The 24,967-nt window shown below is 43.6% G+C and overlaps 1 protein-coding gene across 2 annotated transcripts; it reads left to right on the forward strand.

Annotated features, from left to right (window-relative positions):
- Positions 1 to 1,026: 1,026 nt before the first annotated feature.
- Positions 1,027 to 23,316, forward strand: CNDP1 (carnosine dipeptidase 1). 2 transcript variants are annotated; one of them, XM_074985868.1, is made up of 13 exons: positions 1,027 to 1,335; positions 2,975 to 3,094; positions 4,525 to 4,668; positions 7,260 to 7,422; positions 8,604 to 8,692; positions 10,744 to 10,944; positions 12,340 to 12,424; positions 13,064 to 13,224; positions 16,151 to 16,315; positions 16,546 to 16,687; positions 18,586 to 18,733; positions 21,327 to 21,453; positions 23,204 to 23,316. In XM_074985868.1, exons 1-12 carry the CDS (start codon positions 1,312 to 1,314, stop codon positions 21,415 to 21,417), a joined length of 1,533 nt encoding a protein of 510 aa, XP_074841969.1. In that variant the 5' UTR covers positions 1,027 to 1,311; the 3' UTR covers positions 21,418 to 21,453; positions 23,204 to 23,316. The 2 variants fall into 2 exon arrangements, with proteins under 2 accessions (XP_074841969.1, XP_074841968.1); XM_074985867.1 differs by lacking the exon at positions 23,204 to 23,316 and having other exon boundaries at positions 21,327 to 22,052.
- The last annotated feature ends 1,651 nt before the right edge of the window (positions 23,317 to 24,967 follow it).

Below are 24,967 nucleotides of genomic sequence, written 5' to 3' on the forward strand. Positions count from 1 at the left end.
GAGTTTTTGTTACTTTGTCTTCATGATCTAATGAAAAAAAATAGTAGAGATGGTTATCTTCCCTGCCCATTGTTCTGACTGCAGCAACCCTATGTGTCACAGTCACTGGTTTCCCTGAGACTTCCTCACATTTTCAGATTTATTTGGTTACCCATGAAGGCCTTTGCAACATTGCCCATCTTTGCTTTTCCTTTTCTGTCTCCTAGTCCTATGCTTCCTCCACTGGGTAGCCTCAGCTGCCACTTTGTCAGCCCATCACCACTGTCACAGCATGCTTGTTGCCATAGGCTACGTCTACACGTGCCCCAAACTTCGAAATGGCCACGCAAATGGCCATTTCAAAGTTTACTAATGAAGCGCTGAAATGCATATTCAGCGCTTCATTAGCATGCGGGCAGCAGCGGCACTTCGAAATTGACCCTATCCCCATGGGAATAAGGGGACTTTGAAGTAGGCGGGGTCCTTTCGAAAAGGAGGCCCATCTGGATGAGACGCGCGGCAGCAAGCCGTGTCAATTTCAAAGTGCTGCTGCCGCCCGCATGCTAATGAAGCGCTGAATATGCATTTCAGCGCTTCATTAGTAAACTTCGAAATGGCCATTTGCGTGGCCATTTTGAAGTTTGGGGCACGTGTAGACACGGCCATACTGTCTCTCCTTCTTCACATCCCGCCTCAAGATTCACCTCTCTGTGGTGACAACAAGGAATCATCCAACTAGTACATGTCTGATTTTGTGTCCAATGGGTTTAGGCAAGGCTAGGTCGATTTAAGAAATGAGAAAGCTGGTGCCTTCAGGAGCCATCAAGTTGTGCAATAGCTATCGCCAAATTAGCTTATTTTCATGATTCTTGTTCTCCCTCATGCCTTTTTCTCCTCTTCTTTGTCAGTCTCACTTTCTGTATCTTGTTATCTCACAAACATCACTGAAACTGTAATCAAAACCAGAGGCTAAAGTTTGAGGAATGCATGTTTGCTTTGTACACTCTGTAGTCCTAAGTGTAGATATCACAGCTGTGCATACAGCATCGTGCTGAGTTTTGTGGACTCAGCATAGAGTATAAATTTTTGGACAGGCAGCTCATTTATTTTACATTCCAGAATTCCTTTTCTAAACGAGAACTCCCTACTAGGTTTTAGAACTCTATTTAGGTTTTAGCCTTACCCTTTGAATAGCTATCACCTGCTTCCCAGCTCAGAGAATCATCAGGGCAGAAACTCCAGGAACACGGCAAAAGAACTTCCACACCCTTGTGAAGCAAGAAAAATATTTTAACTGCAAGGATTGTTTAAATCTGCTTTTGTCTCACATTCATGGCAGAGGGACTATCCAAGACAGTAAGTGATTTCTTCACCTTTCAAATGCTTCAGCTTTGCCCACACGTTGAATCATCCACAAAAGTCATTTGTTGGCTCCTTTACATTTCCATCAGGTTTGTTACCTCTTTAAACAAAGTGCATGTAACATATGTAATGTACATTGTTAAATTGTTCCTGCTTTTTCCTTTTTGGAAATGTTGGAATAGGAAGGTGAGCTCCTTGGGCCACAGATCATTATGTTTGCATTCCCTCCCCATGTTTGTTTGTCGTGTTTGGTGAAAGCTACAGTTTCAGATTGTCTCACAGGTTCTCAGGAAGCAATAAATGTCTGTTTAGAAAATGTTTGTATATTAAACTCATTCCCACAAGTTGCTTGTTGTCTAGATAGTACAAAACCCGTTTACCATTTTTTCCCTACAGATTAACCAATAAACTCTCTGCGTGCTACATGTGTGAATTGCCTTTGCCTCTTGCAGTGGGACTTTAAAGCAGTTGTGCAGAATCCATTTGTGACTGCATGCCCAGCAGTGAAATGTACATGACTGTTAGCGGGTGGCTGGGTAATGTGCGGTGAGGTACTCCCCTGGGTCCTAAACAACCCAGTTTTTTACTGTTAGAGGAGGCAGCTCCTAGCACACTCACCCACGGCCAGGCTGTAGTAACCAAACGGTTAAAGTTCTTTTGTTGTGCCGGCTGTGTTGCAGTGACAAAAGGGTTAACAAAATGGTTAGGCTCAGAGCTTAACTAGTTACAAGTTTATTTAAGCTACAGTTATAAGCGTGCGGTTACAAAAGGCTATTGTTTACTTCTTATATGCTAGCAAAGTACAGGTGTTAACAAGTTACGTTACAATCCAATACAAAGATATCTGTTATCATCTAACACAATGATATCTTGGCACAATGACATCTAGTTACAGAGCTCTAATTCTTTAGCTGTGCACAAAAAAAGTCAGAGACCTAGCATGGGTGTATCTTACCCTCTCTGCGTCTCTCGATACCAGCGTAGCCAAGCCGGATCGGTCACTCAATTCCGCGGAAAGAAGAATACGAGGTTGGGCGTCCCCAGTTGTGGACCTCGGGAGGCAATCACCTGACCCGACCAGCAGGAAGTTGGTTGAATGCACTCAAAGTTAGAGTTCTGCTGGACCCATCTTTTATACCCCTTTTGGGTTACGTATTCTCTTTCTTATCTATGGTGCCAGATCATACTGGTCTGTCTTTGTGACACCAGTTTGTTACAAGGGCATTTCTTACTTAGTTTGCACTTGTAAGACAAGAGATAAGCAATTTAGGAGTACAGGGCATTCTTTTGTGTGGGCGGGGCACGTCCCCTTCTGGGTGATTGTGTGTGTGCATCATATTGATCAATGCCAGCTGCGGTGATTTCTTGAGGGTCCCCCCGCCCTCATGTTGACAGTCTGGCCTGTTAGCCTTCTAGCTGTACTTTCTGCTTCTCAGGGTCATGATAAGCTGACATATCTGGGCCTCAATGAGGGCATCAAAGACTGTGCTGTCAGCAGCCGTTTCCGTGCCCTGTGTGCTCCTCAGTGGGGGGGGGGCAACAAGCAAGCTGGCTTGTAAGGGGGAGACTCTGTCTAGCTACAATGACAAATGCTCTTCTCTTTAATATAGCAAGCTTTATCTTGAACTTGCAGATATTGACTATCTCCGTCATGCTGGTCTTAGAGGCAGGAAGGTACCCATTGGCCTCTTCCTCAGGCTTGGAGAATCAGGTCTTCCAATACATTGATGTTCATCAAAATGAATTTATTAAGGTAAGAGAGAGATGTGTGGTCAAATAGCTGTAATGCAGAAATGGTGCAATTGAGACCAACAGTGTATGTTCATGAGACCAACTTCGTTTTTATCTTCTAAGGGGAAAACACTGAGCAGGCTTCCATACCTCCACAAAGCCTAAAGCGTACTTGAAATGGCACATTTCACTGTGCAGCAGGGCTAGGCAAGGGAAAGTCTGTGATGGGGACTCTGCACTCTTCTTCTGTTCCATGCAGCAGAGATGGGTGGATGGTGGCTTTGTGCACAGTGTCAAGCAACATGGGGATATGGGTGGACTGCAGACATCACCAATACAAATCTGTGCATAGTATGCAAATCCATAGTGAACCAAAACCTTGCATGAAGGGGTGAAGCAGGCTAAGTCTGCAGTTGCTTCACTCACCTTGCCTTGCAGACAAGTAGGGATCAGTTTGCATTGGGGAAAAAAGCAGCAATAAATGTCTCCTTAGAAAACATTTGTGTATTAAACTCCTCCTCAATGGGAATGGATCAGACATGATTAGTTCATGTGAAATTATGAACACTTCATTTCATTAGAATTACCCAACACCATGTGCTTGCTGTGAGAGTGAGCATGTCTAAAACTAGATGAGGCTTGTCTAGACAAATCATGCAAAATACAAATATCCAGTTCAAAATGAAGTTAGATGGACAGCCCTAATACTTCTCCAGGCCCTCTCTACGTTCTCCTAGATGAGGGTGTAAAGCCCATGATGACAGTTAGCTGAGAGTTACCTAAAATGCACAGGAAACAGAAAAACCAACCACCCCTCCCATGAAAAATCTCTCTACAGTACTCTATCCTTAAGAAATCTGTTGGGGGCACATTTTGTTTGCTGTGAACGTATACTCCCCCTGCCCACCAAGGAGTGGTCTCTGTCAGGAAAAAGAAGTCTTGTGGCACCTTATAAACAAACAGATATTTTGGAGCATAAGCTTTCATGGGCAAAGACCCGCTTCATCAGATGCATGAGTGGGGGTTTCCAGAGGAGGGTCTAAATGTATAGGCTCATGAAAAGGAGGGAGTCCCAGTCAAGAGGAGGGCCAGAGTTGACAAGATAAGCACGAGGGACAAGTAGAAAGGTGATTCAAAATGTTGGGGCCCCTGCTGGAATCAAGAGGGTTGTTTTGATGTAGCTCTGGCAAGAGAGGTGAGAGAGCCAGATATTGATCACTATGACTTTTGCAGGAGAGCTGGCACTCAAGAGAGAAAGTGATCTGCTGTTCTGACAGTTCTTTGCTGGATAGAATAGGCAGAGGCTATGGTATGGCCATGACAGAACTGAAAGTCAAACAGCTTCGGATCTCATATGCTTTGAGTTCAACCGGCAAGGCACAGTGCAGATGAGCTGGTTCTCACACAGTCCTCTACTAATTCGTTCAGCTGTATTCCTGGCTTCCTTTGCAGACCCTTAAGGAGTGGGTGGCGGTGGAGAGTGATTCCATTCAACCACGGCTAAGTCAAGAAGTGACACGAATGGTGGAAATAGCAGGAGACAAGCTTCGAGTTTTGGGAGCCACTGTTAGGATAGTGAAGCAGGGCTCCCACAAGGTACCAATGTACTGTTGACATATAGTAGGTTTTGTACTTTAACTGTGTGCTCTAACTCCTGGAGCTGAGGTAATGCCTGGAGTAAGACCCTTGTCACATGGCTACAGAGGCATTCTCATTTCTAACCATAAGCAACTCCATTGCTAGACCATCTCCTCTACTTCTCCCAGTTCCTGCCGTGCCACTTCCTGCCTCTGCTCAACCCCCACTGCATCCTTTCCCCCACTATCCCTCCCCTGAGTGACACAGCCCAGGGGATTACCGGGGTGGCTTCCTCAGTGCCAGCAACAGAGATCAGGTCTTCCCCCACCCTCACCATGACAGCAGGAAGTTGAATGACTTGGCCCCAGCCTGAAGCACTCTGCTTGGGTGACCGTCTACTTCCCGTTAGTGCGGTGAAGTGATGGGACCTGGCTGGGTGATAGCGCTGTGAATGTATACTGCCCCTGCCTGTGGCAGGGCTGCTCCAGTTCCCACAGCTCCCACTTGTGCTGGGAGTGGGCTCAGGCTAACGTGAGCTCCATGGGACTCCTCAGATCATAGGGACTTCCCTGAACTGCCCAACGGATGCGATGGCTCTGAGTATACGATCGAAACGTTAGCCCAGGAAGGAAGGTTTCTGGTTGCATTTGGATTTGGTGCAGAAGGAGATACAGTAATCCCCAAGATATGCACATTCAGTATGAATGGGAAAGAGCCCCACTAGCTGCCTCAGGGGCAGGGGATCCCCTTGTTAAGGGGGATCTCCCTGTTAAAGGACTGCTGCTGCTGCTGTTAAAGCTACTCCAGCGCAGTCCCAGACACTGCCATGGGGTGGAGGTGGGAGCTATGACTGGAAGTTGGCTGGGCGTGGAACCACACCAGCGGCTATGGTATCCCTGGCTGGTGGTACTGGGGGACCCCACAGTGCCACGCTGGGAGCTGGCTGGGGACCAGAGCCCAGCCGGCAGCCCCATATGTGGGACCTGTGTCTAGTAGGTTCGAGGTCCCCTGCCATCCTACAGCTGGGAAGCAGCTGGGATTCCAGTCCAGCCCCTAGCGGCAGCTCCAAATGAGGCTGCTACTTGGTTCCTGGTTGCCCTGTGCTGGCAGGATTCAGGAAACCGACCAGCCACGTGCTGCCCCCTGATTCCCATCTCCCCCGACTTAAGCAAAATTTGAGTAACTCAGGGGTGTACTGTACAGACCCCAAGGAGCTCAACTAGCTGCCATGGAAACCTGTACTATTCCTGCAGCAAAACTGAAATCCAGAAGTGAGGCTTTGCCCTGGGGACAGGAGAGTGCTCCAGCTTTTAAAGGGCCAGAACGTTCCATACCTACCCCACACATTAAAAACACCTTTCCAGACATATATATAACATAATCATTTACATATAAGATTGGCTTTGTCCCGCATCCTGTCCCATTTCTTCCATGAGGTCCTGCCCCTGCTGTGCCCTGCTCTCTCACTGTAACCCACCTGCCCCTCCCTCACTCTCACCACGCTGGGAAAGAGGTTGTGGCACAGGATTGGGTGAGGGATCTGGCTTGGGGCACACAACCACCATTCCCGCAGCTCCTATTGGTTGTGGCCCCCAGCCAATGGGAACTGAAAAACCAGTGCTTGGGGCAGAGGCATGTAGTGCCTCCCTGGGTCCACCGTACACCGAAGAGGGGTTTGCCAGCTGCTTCCTGCAAGTTGCATGGAGTCAAAGAAAGTAGGAAGCCTGCCTTAGCCCTGCTACGCCACTAACTGGTCTTTTAATGGCCCAGTTAGTAATGCTGACCAGAATCTCCAGGATCCCTCTTTTACCTGGAGTTCTGGTAGAAAACCAGATGCCTGGCAACTCTATTTACATTGATACTGAGACTTAAGTCCAGGATGCCCATCATGATCACCCCATCTGACCTTCTGCACGTGGCAGATCACAGAATCTCAGCTATCAACTCCTATAATAGACCTTTGACCTCTGGCTGAGTTACTGCAATCCTCAATTCATGATTTAGAGACTTGAAGTCATGCAGAATCCACCATTTATACTAATTTAAACTTGCAAGTGGCCGATTTCCCATGCAGCAGAGGAAGGCCAAAACCCCTAGGGTTTCTGCCAATCTGACTCACAGAAAATATTCCTTCCCTGTCCCAAATGTAGTGATCATTTAGACCCTGAGTACATGGGCAAAACCCAGCAGCCGGACACCTGGGAAAGAATTCTTTGTGTGACTCAGAATTGTCTCCATCCAGTACCCCCTCACAGGCCACTGGAGATATTTCCTACAAACAGTTACAGATTTGCTACCTGCCATTCTAGCCAGCCTCATTATACCATCCCCTTCATGAAGAGTGTGTACTATCTTTGTATCACAGTTTAACTTTAGATGGGCTCTTCAATTTTCCTACAGAAGCTGAAGGACGGGGAGAGAATCTTAGTTTCTGAATAAGTGTTAAAAGTGTGGTGGAAATCAGATTTGGTAACCTTCTCTGATTAGAGTCTTGCACATCATTAACATCTCAATTGAATATTGACAGTTCCAATTATGCTTATAGCTAACAGCATGTTCTCACAAATAATTGTATTTTCTTTGTTACGGTGCTTAATGTTCCTCCACAGCTGCCTGATGGCCAGAGTCTTCTGTTGCCTCCTATAATTCTGGCAGAACTTGGTAAAGATCCACAAAAACCCACTGTATGTTTCTATGGTCATGTGGATGTACAGCCTGCCAAAAAAGAAGATGGATGGAAAACTGATCCCTACACGCTGACGGAAATTGATGGTCTGTCCATAGTCATCATTTGTGCATAAATACTTGTATGCATGACACTAAATTATGGAATGGGAAGAGGTTCCTGCTAAACTCGGGCATGGTGTAGGAAGATGCTCCTCCTGTGGAAATCTGTGGGACTAAATCAGGGGAAATGGGCCTTCAGGAGCAGCTCTGCCATTGGTTGAGTCCTACTTGTGATTTGTAGGCCGGGAGCTGCATGTGGTGGGGTTTTGCAGGTTTTGATTGGTGGGCTGGAAACATTTTCTGACCAGGGCTTATTCCTGATTTGGAATCATGTGTGTCAGAAGAGGACGATGTGCCTTCCCAATTCTGCGTTACTGCAGCTCCACAGAACTTTGCCATAGGACCTCCCAGGAGGGTTAACAGTCATGGGGGGGCATGCAATTCATAGAACTCAGTCCTTGTCCTTCCCTTAATTTCATGGACCCAGGAGAAATTAAATGGATCTAAGGTAACAAATTAATTGTAGAAGAGGAAACTATAAAGCCAAAGGCACTGTGGGTGAGTGGAAGAGTAAGGTAGAGAACTCAGAAATCCCTAACTCTCACTCCCATGCTTTGTCTCCTAAACTGCTCCCTCCCATTCTTTGGGACCAATTGTCATCAAACTCACCAAGTATCTCCATTGAGTTCAGTGGGAGTTAGTCTGGATTTACACCAATGTAAATGAAAGCAGAAGCTGGTCCTTTGCTAAATTTGCATACATTTATAATCCGAAAAAGACTTTTAGTAATACCCTGGCCTGTATCCCTGGATTTACCTGTAGGACTTCTAGGTAGCGTACAACCCCTACACACATCACTGTTGAGTGATAGCATCCCTAAGGTTCTTCACGGGGGCTTCATCTGCATAGCAACTGCATATTATGCCAAACTATTTTGAACTGCTGTGATTTGGACAAACTTCTGCTAAGAACAAGATGAAAGCCAGCAAGCAGACTTGTGCCACAAATCAACATTTTAACTTGGAGACCACCAATGTTTAGTGCACTAACCTGGCTCAGAAACATCTCACTTTTACTTAAACCTATTCTGTGAAACCCTGGTTCCATTAACGGCAATGGGTGATTTGTCATTGACTTCAGTGGAGCCAGGACTTCACCCATTGATATCTGAAGCAGCAACCGAAGCTCCAAAGTTTGATATGAGTTTTTTATTTTCATTTTTAAAGGAAATCTTTATGGGCGTGGAGCAACAGACAACAAAGGACCTGTCTTGGCATGGATACATGCAGTGGAAACATTCAGGGCACTAAAATTAGTAGGTGACAAAGGGAAACATTTTATTCCAGTAGCATTGTGCAGGAGTGAATTTCAGATGTAATCTCATCCCCACAAATTGGTTTCCTATATTTAGAATCATTAGCATATTTTAATGCTGTTTCAAATGTGTCCCAAGATCACTTTGTGTTGGGGTCTTTCATAAATTGACTAGGCTCAATGTAATGAAAAAGGTGCAGCTGTCTTGGTCTTGCCTTACAGAAGGCACCAAGGAAAAAGGCAAGCATTAAACTGATCTGCTAGCCATGAAGACCATGTGAAAGAAAGCTTTTTAAAGTAAAAGAATTGACTTTTTTAAAGGGTGTGTTGGTCATGCTTAATTTTGCACCTTTCTGTTCTTTTCTTGGTTGCAAATTATCATCATCAATATGAGTGTCCATGGGCAGAATAAGGATATCAAAGCACATTTAGGGTAGTAATATTCTTTCAATAGCATGTGAGATTCAGCAAAGTCTGCAAATATGTAAATTATATCTTAAGTTATTTGCTGTCCAAATCAGCTGTCGTAAACGGATTTGGTTTATGGTTGTTTCTCTACAATGTGCTAATCTTTCAAATCACTAATGTCAACCTTGGCATTTTAACAAATGAATCAGACAAGGCTTATCCTCCTGAAACCTCTCCCTAGCAAACAGCCAAGTTCATTATTGAACACAAGTGCACAGTTTATTCCTGATTTCTTTGTGCCTATTTCACGAAGCATTCACGTTTTAGCAGATCACTCAGGCTAAACTTGTCCCTGACATAAGTCCATGGACTTGCACTGGTGTTAAATCTGAGACCCGAAGAAATGTAATTGATGTTTTCTGATTAACTTAAAAGACAACCTCCATAGTCTAAAAATGAACCTCAGTGCAACACTGACTTTCTCTTGAGAAACTTGTGATCATTTCTAACTTTTCATGGCCCCTGATCAAAGTTATCTGTATGATCTTTCCTGCACTGAAGATTTTTCTCAAATTCTTCCTGTGCTGTAGTGTCGGTGCAACTTCCCAGTTGCTAGGGGCACTGGAAGTCCTGCTGTAGATTGCGTTTTTACTACCATATTGTCTAATTCTGCAGGTATGGAGAACAAAATTATAAAAATGACAGCAAAAGGTATATGTGAACAGCACCAGCATTTCATAGCATTGCAACAGTAAGAGATATAGAGGATGCAATGAAGATGCAGCCTGTATGTTAGGAAGCATGGGAAAAAAAGTGTGTGGGGGAAGAATAAGGCTAAGAGAGAAAGTTGGTAAGGAAATGGAAATGTATGTTTCAGGATTGCCCTTTCTACAGCGGTGGGTTGTTATTTATAACTTGTAGTACTGTAGTGCCCAAGAACCCTCACTATGGACCTGGACTTCATTGCACGAGGCAAACATGGCACAAAAACATCTCCCAAAGCGGTGACAATTTGATTAGATACAGCATGACCACATTTCCCCCAGCCAAATATGGGACACAGGGAATGACACCATACTGGCCAAAATGGGACAGATAGTCTCCCTACCTGGGAGTCAGGAGGTGGCTGCCCTGTGGGGGCTGCCACCTTGCTGGCGGGGGGAGGGGGGACAGGCGGCAGCTATGGCTCGCAGCTGCCCCATGACATGGGGCACTGGGAACTAGGCTGCCCCCTGCTAGTGAAGCTCGCTGCTCCCCCAGCTGGGGGAAGTTGGGGGGCAACCATGCTGCCATGCAAGTCTGGCTCTCAGCTCCCCCTCAGCCAGGGGAAGTTGGCGGCGGCCATGCCGCCATGCAGGTCCAGCTCCTGGCTATCCCCAGCAAGAGGAAGTCATGCAGCAGCCACCTGTGCTAGTAAAAAAAGTAGATTATGGGGCAATTGGCCCCTTTGGCAAAATAAATTGGGATGCTGGGATGGCACCTGAAATATGGGGCTCGCCCTCCCAAAACGGGACTGATGGTCACCCTAATTAGACAGCCCACTTGGGTTGTCTCCTCTCTCCTTCTCCCATGGCCTAGGTTATTTGTCTTTGTAATGATTGAAAAAGCCAATTTCTTATGTAGGCTTTGTTGATTTTTACTTAGGACATGCCAGTAAACTTCAAGTTCATTATTGAAGGTATGGAGGAAGTGGGATCTTTTGGTCTAGAAGAACTAATTGAAGAAGAAAAACAGCGTTTTTTCTCTGATGTTGATTATATTGTAATTTCGGATAACCTTTCACTGAGCAAGAGGAAACCAGCCCTCACTTATGGGACTCGAGGCAACATCTGCTTCTCTGTGGAGGTACAAGAAAAAATGGCATTGATTTATTTGGGATGGAGCTTTGGGCAGAGGATAACAATATGCTCTGTAAATACATGTTTGTGTGCAGAGGGAGACTGACTGAATGCGTGTGCAGACCCTTCATCCACATCCTCTGCCACGCCCCCCTGCACTAATTTCATCAGTGCCATTCATTCTCTCACCCACTCCCCCTTGCATTGTCCTCAGCCACAATTTCCTGTTTGCTTTGTCTCTCTCTCCCCTCTGCCATCTGAGTACACATTTGCTATGGCTGGAAGTGTAGTTTCCAGCTCAGGCAGACATACATGCATGAGCTATGATCAAGCTGATGCACTAAACATTGAAGTGGTTGCCTTGGTATTGAAGGCAGGGGCCCCACTGCTGTCCTGTCTCTCTGTGTGAGGCACTTCTCAATGCATGGTGTCTGCCAGCAGAGTGCACAACTGAGGGCGGGTCTACACAAGACCTTAAAGTCAATCCTAGATATGCAATTTCAGATATGGCAATTACATAGCTGGAACTGACGTATCTATGATCAAGTTATGTGGCCATCCTCCCTGAGGGAGGGAGATAGGAGACACTCTACCATCAACCTCCCTTACTTCTTGCAAGAGTGAAGAGTACAGGGGTTGACGGTCAACCCCTGATAGTTTCATTTCACACATTCCCACAAGGCGCGCAAAATCAACCCCCATAAAATTGACCCTGATTGGGTCAATCTCCCAGTAAGTGTAGATGTTCCCTCAGTGGGAACTGTTGGTTGAGAAGCCACTCTAAAATTCCGAAGCCACTGACCAGAGCAAATAGTACACGATAAGGTATTTACCCATCGGTGTGCACCACTGAGAAACATAGGAAGGACAGGGAAATCAATGCTCCAGCTGGAAGGTTTTGTGTCAGAGAAGATACTTCCTTGGCCCCATCCTTCAATCTAATCCCTAGAGAAGCAAATCAAAATCTATATAACCCTAGTACTGGAAAAAGAATAAAATTAGCATATGAATATTTTGACTCAAAGCAAGTCTCTCAAGATCCTAAAACCACTCTTTCAAGCTATGCTGAAGAGTGACTTCATCAAAACAGCAAATATGATGTGTAGCTGGTATTAAATGACTGAACTGAATGATGTGTGGAGCTCAACCTATCTGTCTCATGCTCTTCCATGAAGCTACTAGGTCGTTTTTCACTTGCCAGAAGCAGATCTGATCCTGAAATTTCCAGATTGTAGCAGAAAGTCTTTCCTAGAACTATCTAGTATATTTCTTTTTTAAATAGAGGAAATAAACAAACAATAACATGGAGATTTCCTAAATCCTTATGGAAATGCAGCAATTTGAAAGCATTCAAACAATGTCTGTCCTTTGTATGTCAACATGTTACCTTTATGTCACACAGGTGCAGGGTGGGGAGAAGGATCTTCATTCAGGAAGTTTTGGAGGCATCATTCATGAGCCAATGACTGATCTAATAGCTCTGCTTGGTAATACTGCAGCTCATATTCCTAGATAAGAACTAGTTAGGACTAGGTGAGGGTGAAGTTCCAAAGGTTTGATTTGCATAAGCATCCTAAAGTTTGGATGATCATGTGGTGGGATTTTTTGTTTTGTTGTGAAAGTGGCCCATTGGCACACATGTTGAAAGTGCCATGTTGATTCCAGGCCTATTCTGGATCTAAGTGTGGCCCCTCTGTGCCTTTCTAAAATACAAATACTTCCCACTATTTCCACGAGTGCTACCAATGGTAGGAGCCTTAAATTAGATGGCCCACCAGTTACTGACACTCTTTCCAGCACCATGTTTATCAGACTACTTCGTGCAAGTCATATCAACATCTGTTGTTGTTAGGCTTCTTAAATTGGATTTATTTTACGCTAATTCTTATACAAACTGAACTGTTCATGTCAGCCACTAACTCCATGAAAGACTGAACAGTAAACAGCAGCTCAGTGGGTTTCTTAATAAATTAGAAAATACCCCCATCAGATTGCCTTTCCATATTATTAAATGGGAACGAGTGACTGGGTGTTGGTATGAAACAGAGAGGCTCCTGTATGGAATGATGAAGAATTACTACACTGCATTAAAGAAAAGATTATGCATCTTGGTATCTGTTCTGTAGGTAGCCTGGTAGATTCAGCAGGTCGTATTCTGATCCCTGGAATCTATGATGATGTTGCTGTCCTTACAGAAGAGGAGAAGAAGTTGTATGAATCAATTGACTTTGATCTAGAGGAACATAAAAATATTAGTGGTGTGAAAAAATTCCTTTATGATACTAAGGTATATGAACATCTTTATTAATGGTCTGTAGAAAGAATTTAAATGACCCATGAATTGCTTTCACTGATTACTCCAAACCTTAAGGTTTTTTTCAAGTGATACTGAGCATAGGCAAATGAAGCAGAGGAACACAAAGAGGTAGGAAGTATCTCAGGTAGGAAGTAAAAAAAAGAAAGAAATTTGAAAAGAAAAGATTTGGCTGATCAAATGCAAACATCTAGGGGAAAATATTCTAAAATGCATAGAGTCAATAAAAAGTAATACAAAAAAAACATCCACCAAACAAACAAAAAAATCCATTATTAGAGAGCACAGGTCGAAGTGGGTTTTTGTATGATCATAGGGAGTAAGTAATATTTAGGCTTGGATGGCAGCAGAAAAGTTGGTATACTTTGGAGCTGGTTTTATTTATTTGGTTTAAAGTTTGATGCCTGAAGCTTTTGAGAGAATTTTAAAATAAAAATCTAAAAATTAACAATACCAATAACACTCAACAGTTAAGAATGGCTAGGTGTACACAGACCTGTAGTGCCAGCAGCTTCATGCTAATGAGCAGCCTCACAATTGCCAATGGCTACTCATTAGCATAATTGCTCAGCTAATTAGTATAGCCGCACAAGATCTCGCTGCTGCTGGCAGTAAACAGGCTGTGTAGATGTGCTTTGCTGGCAAAAAAACCCCTCTGTTGCCAGTCCCTTATGCCTGAATTCAGGCATAATCTGAATTCAGGTATAAGGCATAATTGCAGTTATGCCAACTAGCTGTGCAATTATGCTAATACGCATCCATTTGCACTTGCAAGACTGATAATTAGCATGAAGCTGCTGGCACTACAGGTCCATAGAGACCTAGCCAACTGGTCTACCCAAATATTACTACCTCAGTTAGGCAAGTGATTTTTTTTTTTAAATTACCATTATATTTATGTTGTTGTAAAGCCCTAATACATATGCAGTTATTCTGGTACATAAGTGCCTTATACTGGTATAGCTTATGACACTTCCTGAACCAGAATAAAAGCTAGATCATTTTAAACACTCTCATGCTGATATAACTGGGTCCACACTTGGAAATTTTTGCCTCTTTAACTATATCAGTATAGTTAAAGCAATGTATCTGTTCCAGAGACTGGATAGGATTGTCATTGTCCAGTTACTTTTCCCTTATTTAGACATGAATTGCACATTATTAAAAGCTTTTCTTCCCTTCTTCACCACCAGAGCTTATCCATTCTGGCTAGTGTCATGTGAGCCAATGAATGAATAATGTATGGGAGGATGCTGAAAACCCCTGTAAACTGAATAGGTCAACAGTTCTAAGTGTGGAGCTAGAGAGATCACAGAGGTTTTTAGTAGCTGTCTGGAAAGCACATAATAATGGTCCCTGTTAACTTGGTAATGATTATATTTCAGGTTAAGTATCGGAGAGGTAGCTGTGTTAGTCTGTGTCTTCAAAAACAGCAAGAAGTCCTGTGGCACCTTATAGACTAACATATTTTGGAGCATAAGCTTCGTGAGCAAAGACCCTCTTCATCAGATGCGTCAGATGAATCATGCAGTTGATGAAGCGGGTCTCTGCCCATGGCAGCTTATGCTCCAAAATGACTTCTTGTTGTTCATTCCAGGTTAATACGCTCGTTCGTCATTGGCATCAGAAATTAGCTCGCTTACAACTATTGCTTTGCACACAAGACGCACACTCAAATTATCACTGAAATATTAATGGGGACATTTTTCCAATTCATGATCTGATATGAATTAATGACAGATGACAATTGCTAAATAATCACTAGGTAACCCAGTCGGTTGTTAGAATTTAAAAAAACAAAACTGAGTGCCTAATGATATTTTCCTATTTAGCTCATTATCTTTATTAATGTAAACCCTTGATATAATGGACTAATAGTGGGGGAAGGGGTTTCCATTAACACCAAAAGTCTGTTATACCTGAGGGTTTACTCACTGGCCTTCCCAGCTCCTCCTGGCTCCAGCAGAGCATGGTGGTCCCTCTGGCCCTGAGCTACCCATGCTTAGGGCAGGCTTGGGGGCTCCTTCAGCTCCCAGGCACCTGCGCTCTACCCTGAGCGTGGTGGGTCCTCTGTCCCTCCCTCCATGGCTGGGATCACTGCAGTCACGGGACATGGTGGCTGCAGTTCTCTAAGCCATGTTCAGGGACCCAGTGGCTGCAGCTGTGGCTGTAGGAGTCCCAGCTGGGAGAGGGGGAGACACAGCAGCAGCAGCTCTCCAAGCCATGGCCAGGGACCCTGTGGCGATCTCAGCTGTGAGGGTGACCGGTGGCATCCCTGGTGAGTCGCCATTTACAGTACTGTAGTGTACTTTCTTTGAGTGGGAGGCTAGCAGACATCTGTTATTAATGATGTCCAGTAAAAGGAGGTCTGCTATATTAAGGGTTTACTGTATACACTTTTTCCTCCACGACAGCCTTGGCATGCCATTTTTTCCCCCCACTTATCTGCCCTTAGGCTATGCCTACACTAGAGGGTTTTGTCAACAAAACTGGAGTTTTGTTGACAAATGCCACAAAGCATCCAGGTTACCAGGGCATTGTGTCGACAGTAAATCAACAGAACTCAGCAGTTCTGTAAACAGCATTCTGCCATTCCCCACAAGGCAGAACACCTCTTGCTACAGAGATCTATCAACAGAAAGCCAGTCTGGAAGCTCTGAGGGGCCTTCTGTCGACAGAAAAGTCCTCCAGGGTGCCGCTCATGTGCCCTGGGGGGATGCGCTCTCCCCAGCAAGCTGCACTCTATGGTCCCTGCCTCCAGACATTCTTAAAGCTGCAGAGAGCCCCCAAAACCCCATGGCAGGAAGCTGAGAGTGGGTGAATTTTGATTGTGCTATTTGTGAATTGTTGTGGCATTGTCACTTTTTGTTTTATTTTATTTGTTTGTTATATTATAAAGGAGGAAATACTTCTGAACCTCTGGCGTTACCCCTCTCTCTCTATTCATGGGATTGAAGGAGCTTTTCACGAACCAGGAATAAAAACAGTTATACCCATAAGAGTAATAGGAAAATTTTCAATTCGACAAGTCCCTGACATGGACATTTCAATCGGAGCACGTAAGGTAATACTGGCAAATGTTAACTTTTGGTCAGTCCTATGCACGTTCAGTTCCTGTTAATTTTAGGGATCCCTTCAACACTTAAAATTTACAGCCCAAATAATGGCCACAGTTTGGCTCTTTTGGGGCTCGGGACTGAAAGTGTGCATCTGTAAGTGTACCGTTTCTAGCTATATTATTGTTTAAGGATGTCACGTATACATGCTCTCACTGAAAAGACTCTTTCCTTTTAGGTGATACAATATTTAGAAGATGTATTCTCTAAGAGAAACAGCCCAAACACACTGAAAGTGCACATGCTAATGGGTGCGATGCCGTGGGTTGCTGACATTAACAATCCTCTGTATACAGCAGCAAGAAGGGCAATCAAAATAGGTTTGTTCTTTCTTTTATTACTGTTAACAGATCTACCGTGCAATGTAACATCAGTTGTGACTTGCACAACGAAAAAGGAGCTTTCCTGAAATTAAAGACAGTCTTGATTGGAAAATTATTTAGAGACAGATTAATTTTGGAAGAGGGGGTGGTCTTTATTCAGTGAATGATCTGTGCCCGTTTGATGACATGCATTCAGTTTGGTTTTATGGTTCTCGTCTACTGTCAGTGCACTGGAGAATTTAAACACAGGTAGCTGCTTACTGCTGTCTTATGCACCAGGCATACTGAAGAAAACTCACCTCAACGCTGCCCCTTAGAGCCCTGAACATATAAAAATTGTGATCCACTTTTGCATCTGCAAAAATGATCCGCGGAGAGCTGCAGCCACATCTGCGGATGAGTTACCCACAGACTAAACTGATATCTGCAGATTTGCAGGCTTCCACCCATTCCCATGTCCTGATGTACCTGTATCATGATTTCAGAGAACTGTAATAAATAAATGCAGCCCAGCAGATAAATGGGGTGGAGAGCTGTTATGCAAGTAAGCATTACCCTTATAATGCTCCCACTTCTTGATAGAAGATCTTTTTAATGTTCCTCTCAGCAGTATCAAATTTTGTTCTCTCTCTGCCTCAGGAAAGGCAACATAAGCAGATGGTTCACTGCTAGCTCTCTCAGTCCAAGTTTCTTGTCCCTGGGGACACTCTAAGCTCCTCCTGAAACCCCCAGGAATTGCCCTCCTCCCCTGCCTGTCCTCTTTTCTCCATTCCCAAGCAACATGGTAAAAATACAGGTTGAACCTCTGTAATCTGGAACTCTCTCAGTGGGCAACATCCATCATCCGGCATGATTTTAGTTAGCCAGGTAACCGCTTATCATAGGTGTGGCCAGGTTCCCCATGGTCCTCCCATAAAGTTTGTTTCCAGCCACTAGTCCTGACTGTCCATGTTCTCTGCTGTAATTTAACCCAAATGTCTTCCAAGAGCCCAGTAAGCAGTGGAAGTATTGGTAATGTGCTGACCTCCCATAGTCTGGCAAATTCTTTTCTGGCATCAGTCAGGTCCCGAGGGTGCAGATGAGAGAGGTTCAACCTGTTTCATGAACCTGATTGCCTCTGTCACTCTTCAACTCTTTTGCTTAGCTTATTAAAAGGGGGCTCGGACAACAGAAATGGTATTTCCTCTTCCCCTCAGGTGTGACCGGTACTGTCTCTTCCCCACTTCATGTATTTTGCCTTCTCCACAAGATTAAGCATATGTGACACAGCAGGACTCCAAATAATTGTGTTCACTCACTGTGTATAAACACGCAAGACCTATATGCATTGCTGCATTGTTAAACCACAGTGGCTTCTACAATACGAATTAGGTCGTACCTCTTAAAATAGTTTGGGAGCCCCCTAATGGGTTTCTTTTTCCCCTAATCATTACTTTTTCAAAACCAAAAGACTCACTTATACCACTTTAAAAAAGAGGAGAAGAAATCCCTTTGCACTGGTTTTAGGTTGACTTGAGGCTCTGATTTAGCAAGATATTTAACCTTGTGCTTAATTAATCATGTGAGTTGAGTCACTGATTTCAAAGGACTACTTGTTTTTACACCTTCTTGATTTGAGTCCTACACAGCATGGTAAGAGGTAGCCAGAAGATAACACCTCACTCTTCTGTGCACTGAGATGCAAAACCAGAATAGTATCAAAAGGCTTGTGTAGTTTTCTAGGATGTGTATAAAATGGTACTATTACACGTGCAGGCTCTTCCAAAAGAAATGCATTCTGCTCAGCACCGACTTGCCTTGGCAGTATCAGAATTTAATATCACTATTTCCAGTGAAGAGACAAGTGTGTTGTCATTTTACTTCCACAGAATTTTATTCTTTCCTATGTGTTTCAGTTTCTGGACAAGACCCAGATATGATCCGGGATGGTGCAACAATTCCTATTGCCAGAACATTCCAGAATATCACAGAGAAGCATGTGATGATGTTTCCAATTGGAGCAGCTGATGCTGGGGAGCATGCCCAAAATGAGAAAATGAGCAGGTTCAGTAAAAAGGCTCCTTTAACGACGGAGTGGGGAGTAGAATTGAATTACTACTGCTCACTCACAGCAATCCCAGCATGCTAGACTGTGCCCACATGATTCCAATAGCAAATCTATCTTTGCATTCAGTTACGTATGCTTATTCTAATGACCCCCCCCCCACAAAAAAAATGTCTCACTGTTTTTACTAGTGTGGGTCCTGCAGCCCCAAACAAAGCTAAGAAGGAATAAGAATCTATTCTTTCTTCTCTAACTGACAGAACTGCAGTGCTGCCAACATGCATGATTTTACTGCAAGTCTCATAATAATTTCTGGGTTTTCTTAAAGTCCCAGATGCAGGCAGATGCTGGAATCAAAGTATTGCATGACAATCTCAATTGTCATTTAGAGAATGAAAAGTATGTGTTTCTGGACCTTGCAATTGTGGAGGAAAACATAAAGGTGAAGGAAGTGTGCCCTAACGCCTCTAACACCTAAAAGCAAACAAAAACACAAAAGTTAGTTATAAAACACACACACACACACACACACACACACACACACGAATTAAGCTTATTTTATTTTACTTTGAGCCAGATACATGAATTTGGAACACACAGGTTTCCCAGTCTTGCACTTGGGTACCAAGTTTCCAATGAAAACAAAAAAGCAGTCAAGTAGCACTTTAAAAAGATTATCAAAATAGTTTATTAGGTGAGCTTTTGTGGGACAGACCCACTTCTTCAGACCATGGCCAGACCAGACCAGACTCAATATTTAAGGCACAGACAACCAAAACAAGTAATCAAAGTTGACAAATCAGAAAAAAAATTATCAAGGTGAGCAAATCAGAGAGCAGAGAGGTTGGGGGAGTCAAGAACAGATTAAGCCAAGTACTGTTTTGGTTGTCTGTGCCTTAAATATTGGGTCTGTTCTGGTCTGGCTATGGTCTGAAGAAGTGGGTCTGTCCCACAAAAGCTCATCACCTAATAAACTATTTGGTTAGTCTTTAAAGTGCTACTTGACTGCTTTTTTGTTTTCATTGGAAACTTGGTACCCAAGTGCAGTATTGGGAAACACGTGTGTTCCAAATTCATGTATCTGGCTGAAAGTAAAATAGAATATAGGCTAACACGGCTCCTTCTCTATTACTAAGTTCCAATGAATTACATTTTCAGGCAGCTAGGCTGCTCCCAGAGGGCATAATTAGAAGCCAGTAGTGTGACTGAAGAAGGCTGCAAACTCTGTGTAACAGGTAATGATATGGGAGATGGAAGACCTGCTTGACTCTTAGAACTTAGGTTTGCAGGGCTGGTAGTTAGAAGAAAATATATTTTTCTTGTGAACTGACAACATTTGATCCGGAAATCACAGAGTCAGTAAATATGAAATCCTCCGATTGCATTCAACAGGTGTTTTTTCAGAGTAGCCCCATACATTAAAGTTATGGACAGAAGTGTTGTGGGGACATAACACAAAAATGTGAATACTCTGTTCATCTTTCTGAATTCAGACATTGCTGCATGTCAGGAAAAAAATCAATGTTTAAACTGATTTTACAGCCATGCACCTGTTCCATCCTCTCTGCCTAATTTCCTCTTACTATGGCTATGTCTAGGCTAGAGGGTTTTGTCAACAAAATAGCTATTTTGTCAACAAAACCTGTGGCGCGTCCAGATTCCAAAGGGGGTTCTGTCAATAGTAAGTCGACAGAGTGCAGCACTTTTGTCAACAGCTGTACCCTGCTCTTCAGGAGGAAGAGCACCTCGGTTGATAGAGATCTGTCAACAGAAAACCAGTCTGGATGTTCTGGGGTCCTTCTGTTGACAGAAAGGGCTTCTGGCACATCGGGCAGCCCTGTCTGCTGTGCGTCTAGTTGGCTGTTTTTCTAATAGAGCATCTGGGCAGTGTGACCGCTGTCTGTCAACAGAGTGGATCACTTTTTCAATCCACTTTGGTGGTCTGGTCCCAATCTGTCGACAGTTTTGTCGCAAAACATCTTCCGACAAAAACTTCTGTCAACAAATTGCTCTAGGCTAGGCATAGCACATGTGAATAATAATTAAAATAGGCTTGACAATGCTCTGTTTATAGGATGGAAGAGAAAAATTAATTCTTTCACTTCACCGCTTAGTTCCTCTGTGGTGTTATACAGTTAATTGACAGAGAAAGACTTGCCATTTTAGCTTGGCACTAATGGCATTCTTATGATACTCTTAGCAAAGAAACACGAATTAAGTTGCCACAGAGCACTGCAGTTCCTGTCTCATCGGGTTTTCTCTGTCCTTACCCCGGAAGTGGTATAAGGCATTTTGCTGAGGTGGCGTTGAAAAGCTAGCACAGCCATTTCCCATATTGCATTTGTCCTGTGGCTAAATTGGAGATTTACAGTGTAAAGGTTTTTTATCTGGCACCTTGAACCACAAGCACTTAATTCTTCCCTTCTCTCTCCTTCCCTACCAAATGTAGGGCCCAATTTTGCAAAGTGTTAAGTGCCCACCGAGTCTCATAGAAACCAATACAAGAGGAGGGTGTCGAGCACCTCACAAGGTTAGGTCCTTGTTTTGCAGAATCTGTTTAACAACATTGGTCTTTGTTTCTTTTTTGCACAGGCACAATTATATTCAAGGAACAAAAGTGTTTGCAACCTTTTTCTTGGAGATTGCAAAGCAGCATGAACAGTTACAGGAACCTCCGACATGAAAACTACAAACTGATTGATCCTGGCAAGACAATATGGTATAGATCAGCCTGCCATTCTAACCTTCTTCTTTACTACGGTGCAGAAACATGTTAGAATAATAAATAGTTAGAAGTGCACTGCATGTCTGAAAAACAAAACGCCTGCTACTGCTTGCAACATGCACTAAAACAGCATACAAACAGTGTTTAGCCAAATCATATTGAACAGTATCATTGGGATCAAAGGTGCTTCATGCTCATTGAAGGAAATGTTTCAGTTTGTAACTTTTGCCCTCACGAGTGGGGCGAGCAGGAAACACAGCTTACGTTATTAAAGTTTACTTATTTGCAGAGACAACCCAAGCCTGCCCATGCTAAGGGAAAAGCAAGGACATCTGGCTTCAGCAGATGTTACTGAGCATGCTCAGTACAAGCCAAGCAGCAAATCAGGGCTTGGGAATGCACATGACCTCTCATACCCTCCCTCCCACATATTGCAGTTTGTTTATTTGCGGTTTCGCAAAGACCATATGGCTTTGTTCACATGCCAGTGCCTGAAAGTAAGCTCTTTTGCAGCATTCCTCTTTCCTTTAGACACTAATAGAAACAATCTCAGCAAAAAATAACATCACTGTACAAAATAAAGTTCTTCTCTCTTGGTGTTTGTTCTTTCAAACTGGAGTCTGTTTCTGATTAAAAGGTGTGGCAAACATAATTCCCGTTTTGATTCAACACATACAGATTTGTACTAGATGCACAATTTTGTCTGTCTTCCTCATGTAAGTTTGGAATAAGAAGGGTGTTCCATCAGGATCAGTTTGTCAAACTCATTACAAAAACTAGCCTGTCTGAGGTCATTGAAGCCTCAGGTAAAAAAGAGATTGGCCAGTTTGGATCTTATATTTTTCTCTATTTAATATTGTTTTCTTCTTGTTTGGCATTAAAGATTATTGTGTACAGTAGACCCCCAACTTATGTGGAGGTTGTGTTCCTGCGCACCCCTGCATAAGTCAAATTTCACATAACTTGGGGGAGCTGGGAAACTGACCAGTTTTTAGTTTCCTTGGATCCCAGTTACGTATTTTGCCCTTAAAAATTCTTTGGTTTTTCAATGGTAACCAAGCAGGATTCACCAGACAGACAAAATTATTTTGTCCCTTTATACATTTAGGCTGAACCCTCAGTCATTTTTGGGAAATAATAACTTGGCCTCAAGTTGCCAAGAGAAAAGGACCGCATGTAAAACAGTTCTATCTGAAAAGTGTAATCTCTGTGGAAAAACTCCATGGAGACACACGCAGAAGAGACTGTATGGGAAGTAACCATGGTTTATCATTGGTGTTTGGATTAATATGTTCTTTTACTTTCTTTAACTATGAGATAACCTGGGTTAATAATTGAGATAATTTGTTCAGCACTTATTGTGGTGTCTGTAGTATAAGAAAGAACCCCTTTCCCTAAAATAGTGTGAGACTCATGCTTGTGTTGGAAGTAAGAGAGAACTTGTAAAAGCTGGCCTGCCATGTTTTGTTTATCTAATCAAAATATTTTTAGTAACTTTGGGGATAAAATTACTTGGCACTTAAAAGTCCCACACCTCAAATTTGCTCTCTGCCTTAAACTCTCCTTGAATAATTTCATAAACCAGTGTTGCTTCCTGGGAATCAGGCACTGGTGTTTGGGCTAAGATTTCTGGAAAAGGAATTTGCTTACCATTTGTGACACCTTCTGAGCTAGTAGTTGAGCATACAGTAGAATTACACCAAGAAAATATGCAGACCCTGTGTTGCTTTTTCTTTCCCAACAGGACACAGACCTTTAAGGCCCCAGTATTTGCTACTGCTCAGCGGAGGGGCAACAGCAATATGCCCATTCCATAGATGAGTAAATAAAAGGACAGAATTGTGACTGAAATGCCCAAGGTGCTGGTACGAGTGGGTGATACTGCAAAGAACAGAACTCTAGTACTAAGCTCTAACCACACCACCACCTTTCTTCAGTCATTTTTGCCTGAGGACGTGCTGAAGGTCAGAACTGTGTATTTTCTCAAATCCATTTAGCAGATCTCTGAGACCTCTAAAGCAGTGGTTCTTAAGCTGGGGTGCATGCACCCCCTGGGAGTGCATGATGGCCTTTCTGGGGGGGGAGCGAGACATGCCAGACTTTTCTGGAAGGTAAATCAGCAAAAACACATATTAAACACCGGCATGCCAGTACAACTACTTTGTTTCATCAGACCTATGTATTTAGTAACATTATACATTTTTAATACCATAAAGCTATTTTACATATATTTACTATGCATTTAAAAGTGTATAGGCCCCCCCATCTCCATTTTTGATTTTTGGTAAGGAGTGCAAGAACATATTTTGAGAACCAAAGGCATGCAGGCTGCCGCCAAGGTTAAGAATCACTGCAAATGGATGGTATGGATTTGGGGCTGGCAGAACTCACTGTATGTTATTTAGGCCAGATATTTTCCGCTCCCTGTGCATGCCTAAAATGCAGTAAGCTTCCTCAAACCCTTTTGATTTCATTATAACTGCCACATATCTTTACTAGTGTAACCCTTCTGCTGGAAGGAGTTGGCAGCAACCAGGACCGGGTTCAATATCTAGGGGTTCCTTTTCATCCATCTCACACAGAACCAGCTCAAGCCACCACCGAGTAGCCTGGGAAATTCACACACCCCTGGGCGCCTGGGAGAGGCAATGCTTCCCCACTCGCAAGCACAGAGTCTGAGTGTAGAAAAGAACATTTAATAAAAGAGGCAGAAAGGTCAATTAGCATACGCTTGGGAAAACACCACACCCAGAGTTCATAATCAATCCTCAAGTAACTGTCCCAGCTCAAATGCATTGAGCAATATCCTTGGCCTCTCATGCTCACCAGTCCAATACAGTAAACAGCCAATCCCCACACCCAACTTTCTCCGCACCCCCAATTCAAATGCCCCACTTACAACTCGATCCAGTCCATGTGGGCGTTGAACCTCACACTGATGCATTCCCTCGTGGAACCTGAAACAAAGCCACCTTTGTGCTGGTCCAGCATTCTGCTTGCTCCTACAGGCCATCCAACAGTTGCACTGTCGGCCGCTGCTCCTCCTACTAGCTGTCCCCTCATCACGGTGTCCACTGCTGCTCTTACCATCTGTCCACCAGTCACACCATCTGTCCACCACTGCTCCTCCTACTGACCAGCCACCCATTGTGCTGGCCATGGCCAATGTTTGCCTGCTGTGGGTTTGGCCTGAGGCAAAACCCTGGGATTTCAGCTCTTAATATCTACTAAAGCAAAGTCTCATAAAAACCACTTATAGCCACCTTCAGCTTTTAACAGGTGAGGAAAACTAGGCAAACCAGACTTATAGCTATATGGCCAAGGCTGAGCCATAACTAAAGCACTCAACTGCTTGCTTCTACCCATAACCTTCCCCCTCCTGCTTTACCATGCTTTAAACCAGGGAGCCCTGTGTAATTCATGTCTTATGCAGTTATGACGACTGCCCTGTCCCCCACAGTGACTTGGAGAATCCCTGAGATTTCACAATTCTTATACTGAGTGTTAG

Source organism: Carettochelys insculpta, chromosome 2, assembly GCF_033958435.1.
Source record: "Carettochelys insculpta isolate YL-2023 chromosome 2, ASM3395843v1, whole genome shotgun sequence".
Taxonomy (NCBI): Eukaryota; Metazoa; Chordata; order Testudines; family Carettochelyidae; genus Carettochelys; species Carettochelys insculpta.

Bases quoted from the DNA above. Each gene is read 5' to 3' on its own strand.
- CNDP1 (XM_074985868.1), top strand. From the start codon at position 1,312: ATGGCAGAGGGACTATCCAAGACA. The intron at 1,336-2,974 runs GTAAGTGATTTC...TTGAACTTGCAG, and splicing joins CAGAGGGACTATCCAAGACA to ATATTGACTATCTCCGTCAT. The intron at 18,734-21,326 runs GTTCAGTAAAAA...TTTTTTGCACAG, and splicing joins CAAAATGAGAAAATGAGCAG to GCACAATTATATTCAAGGAA.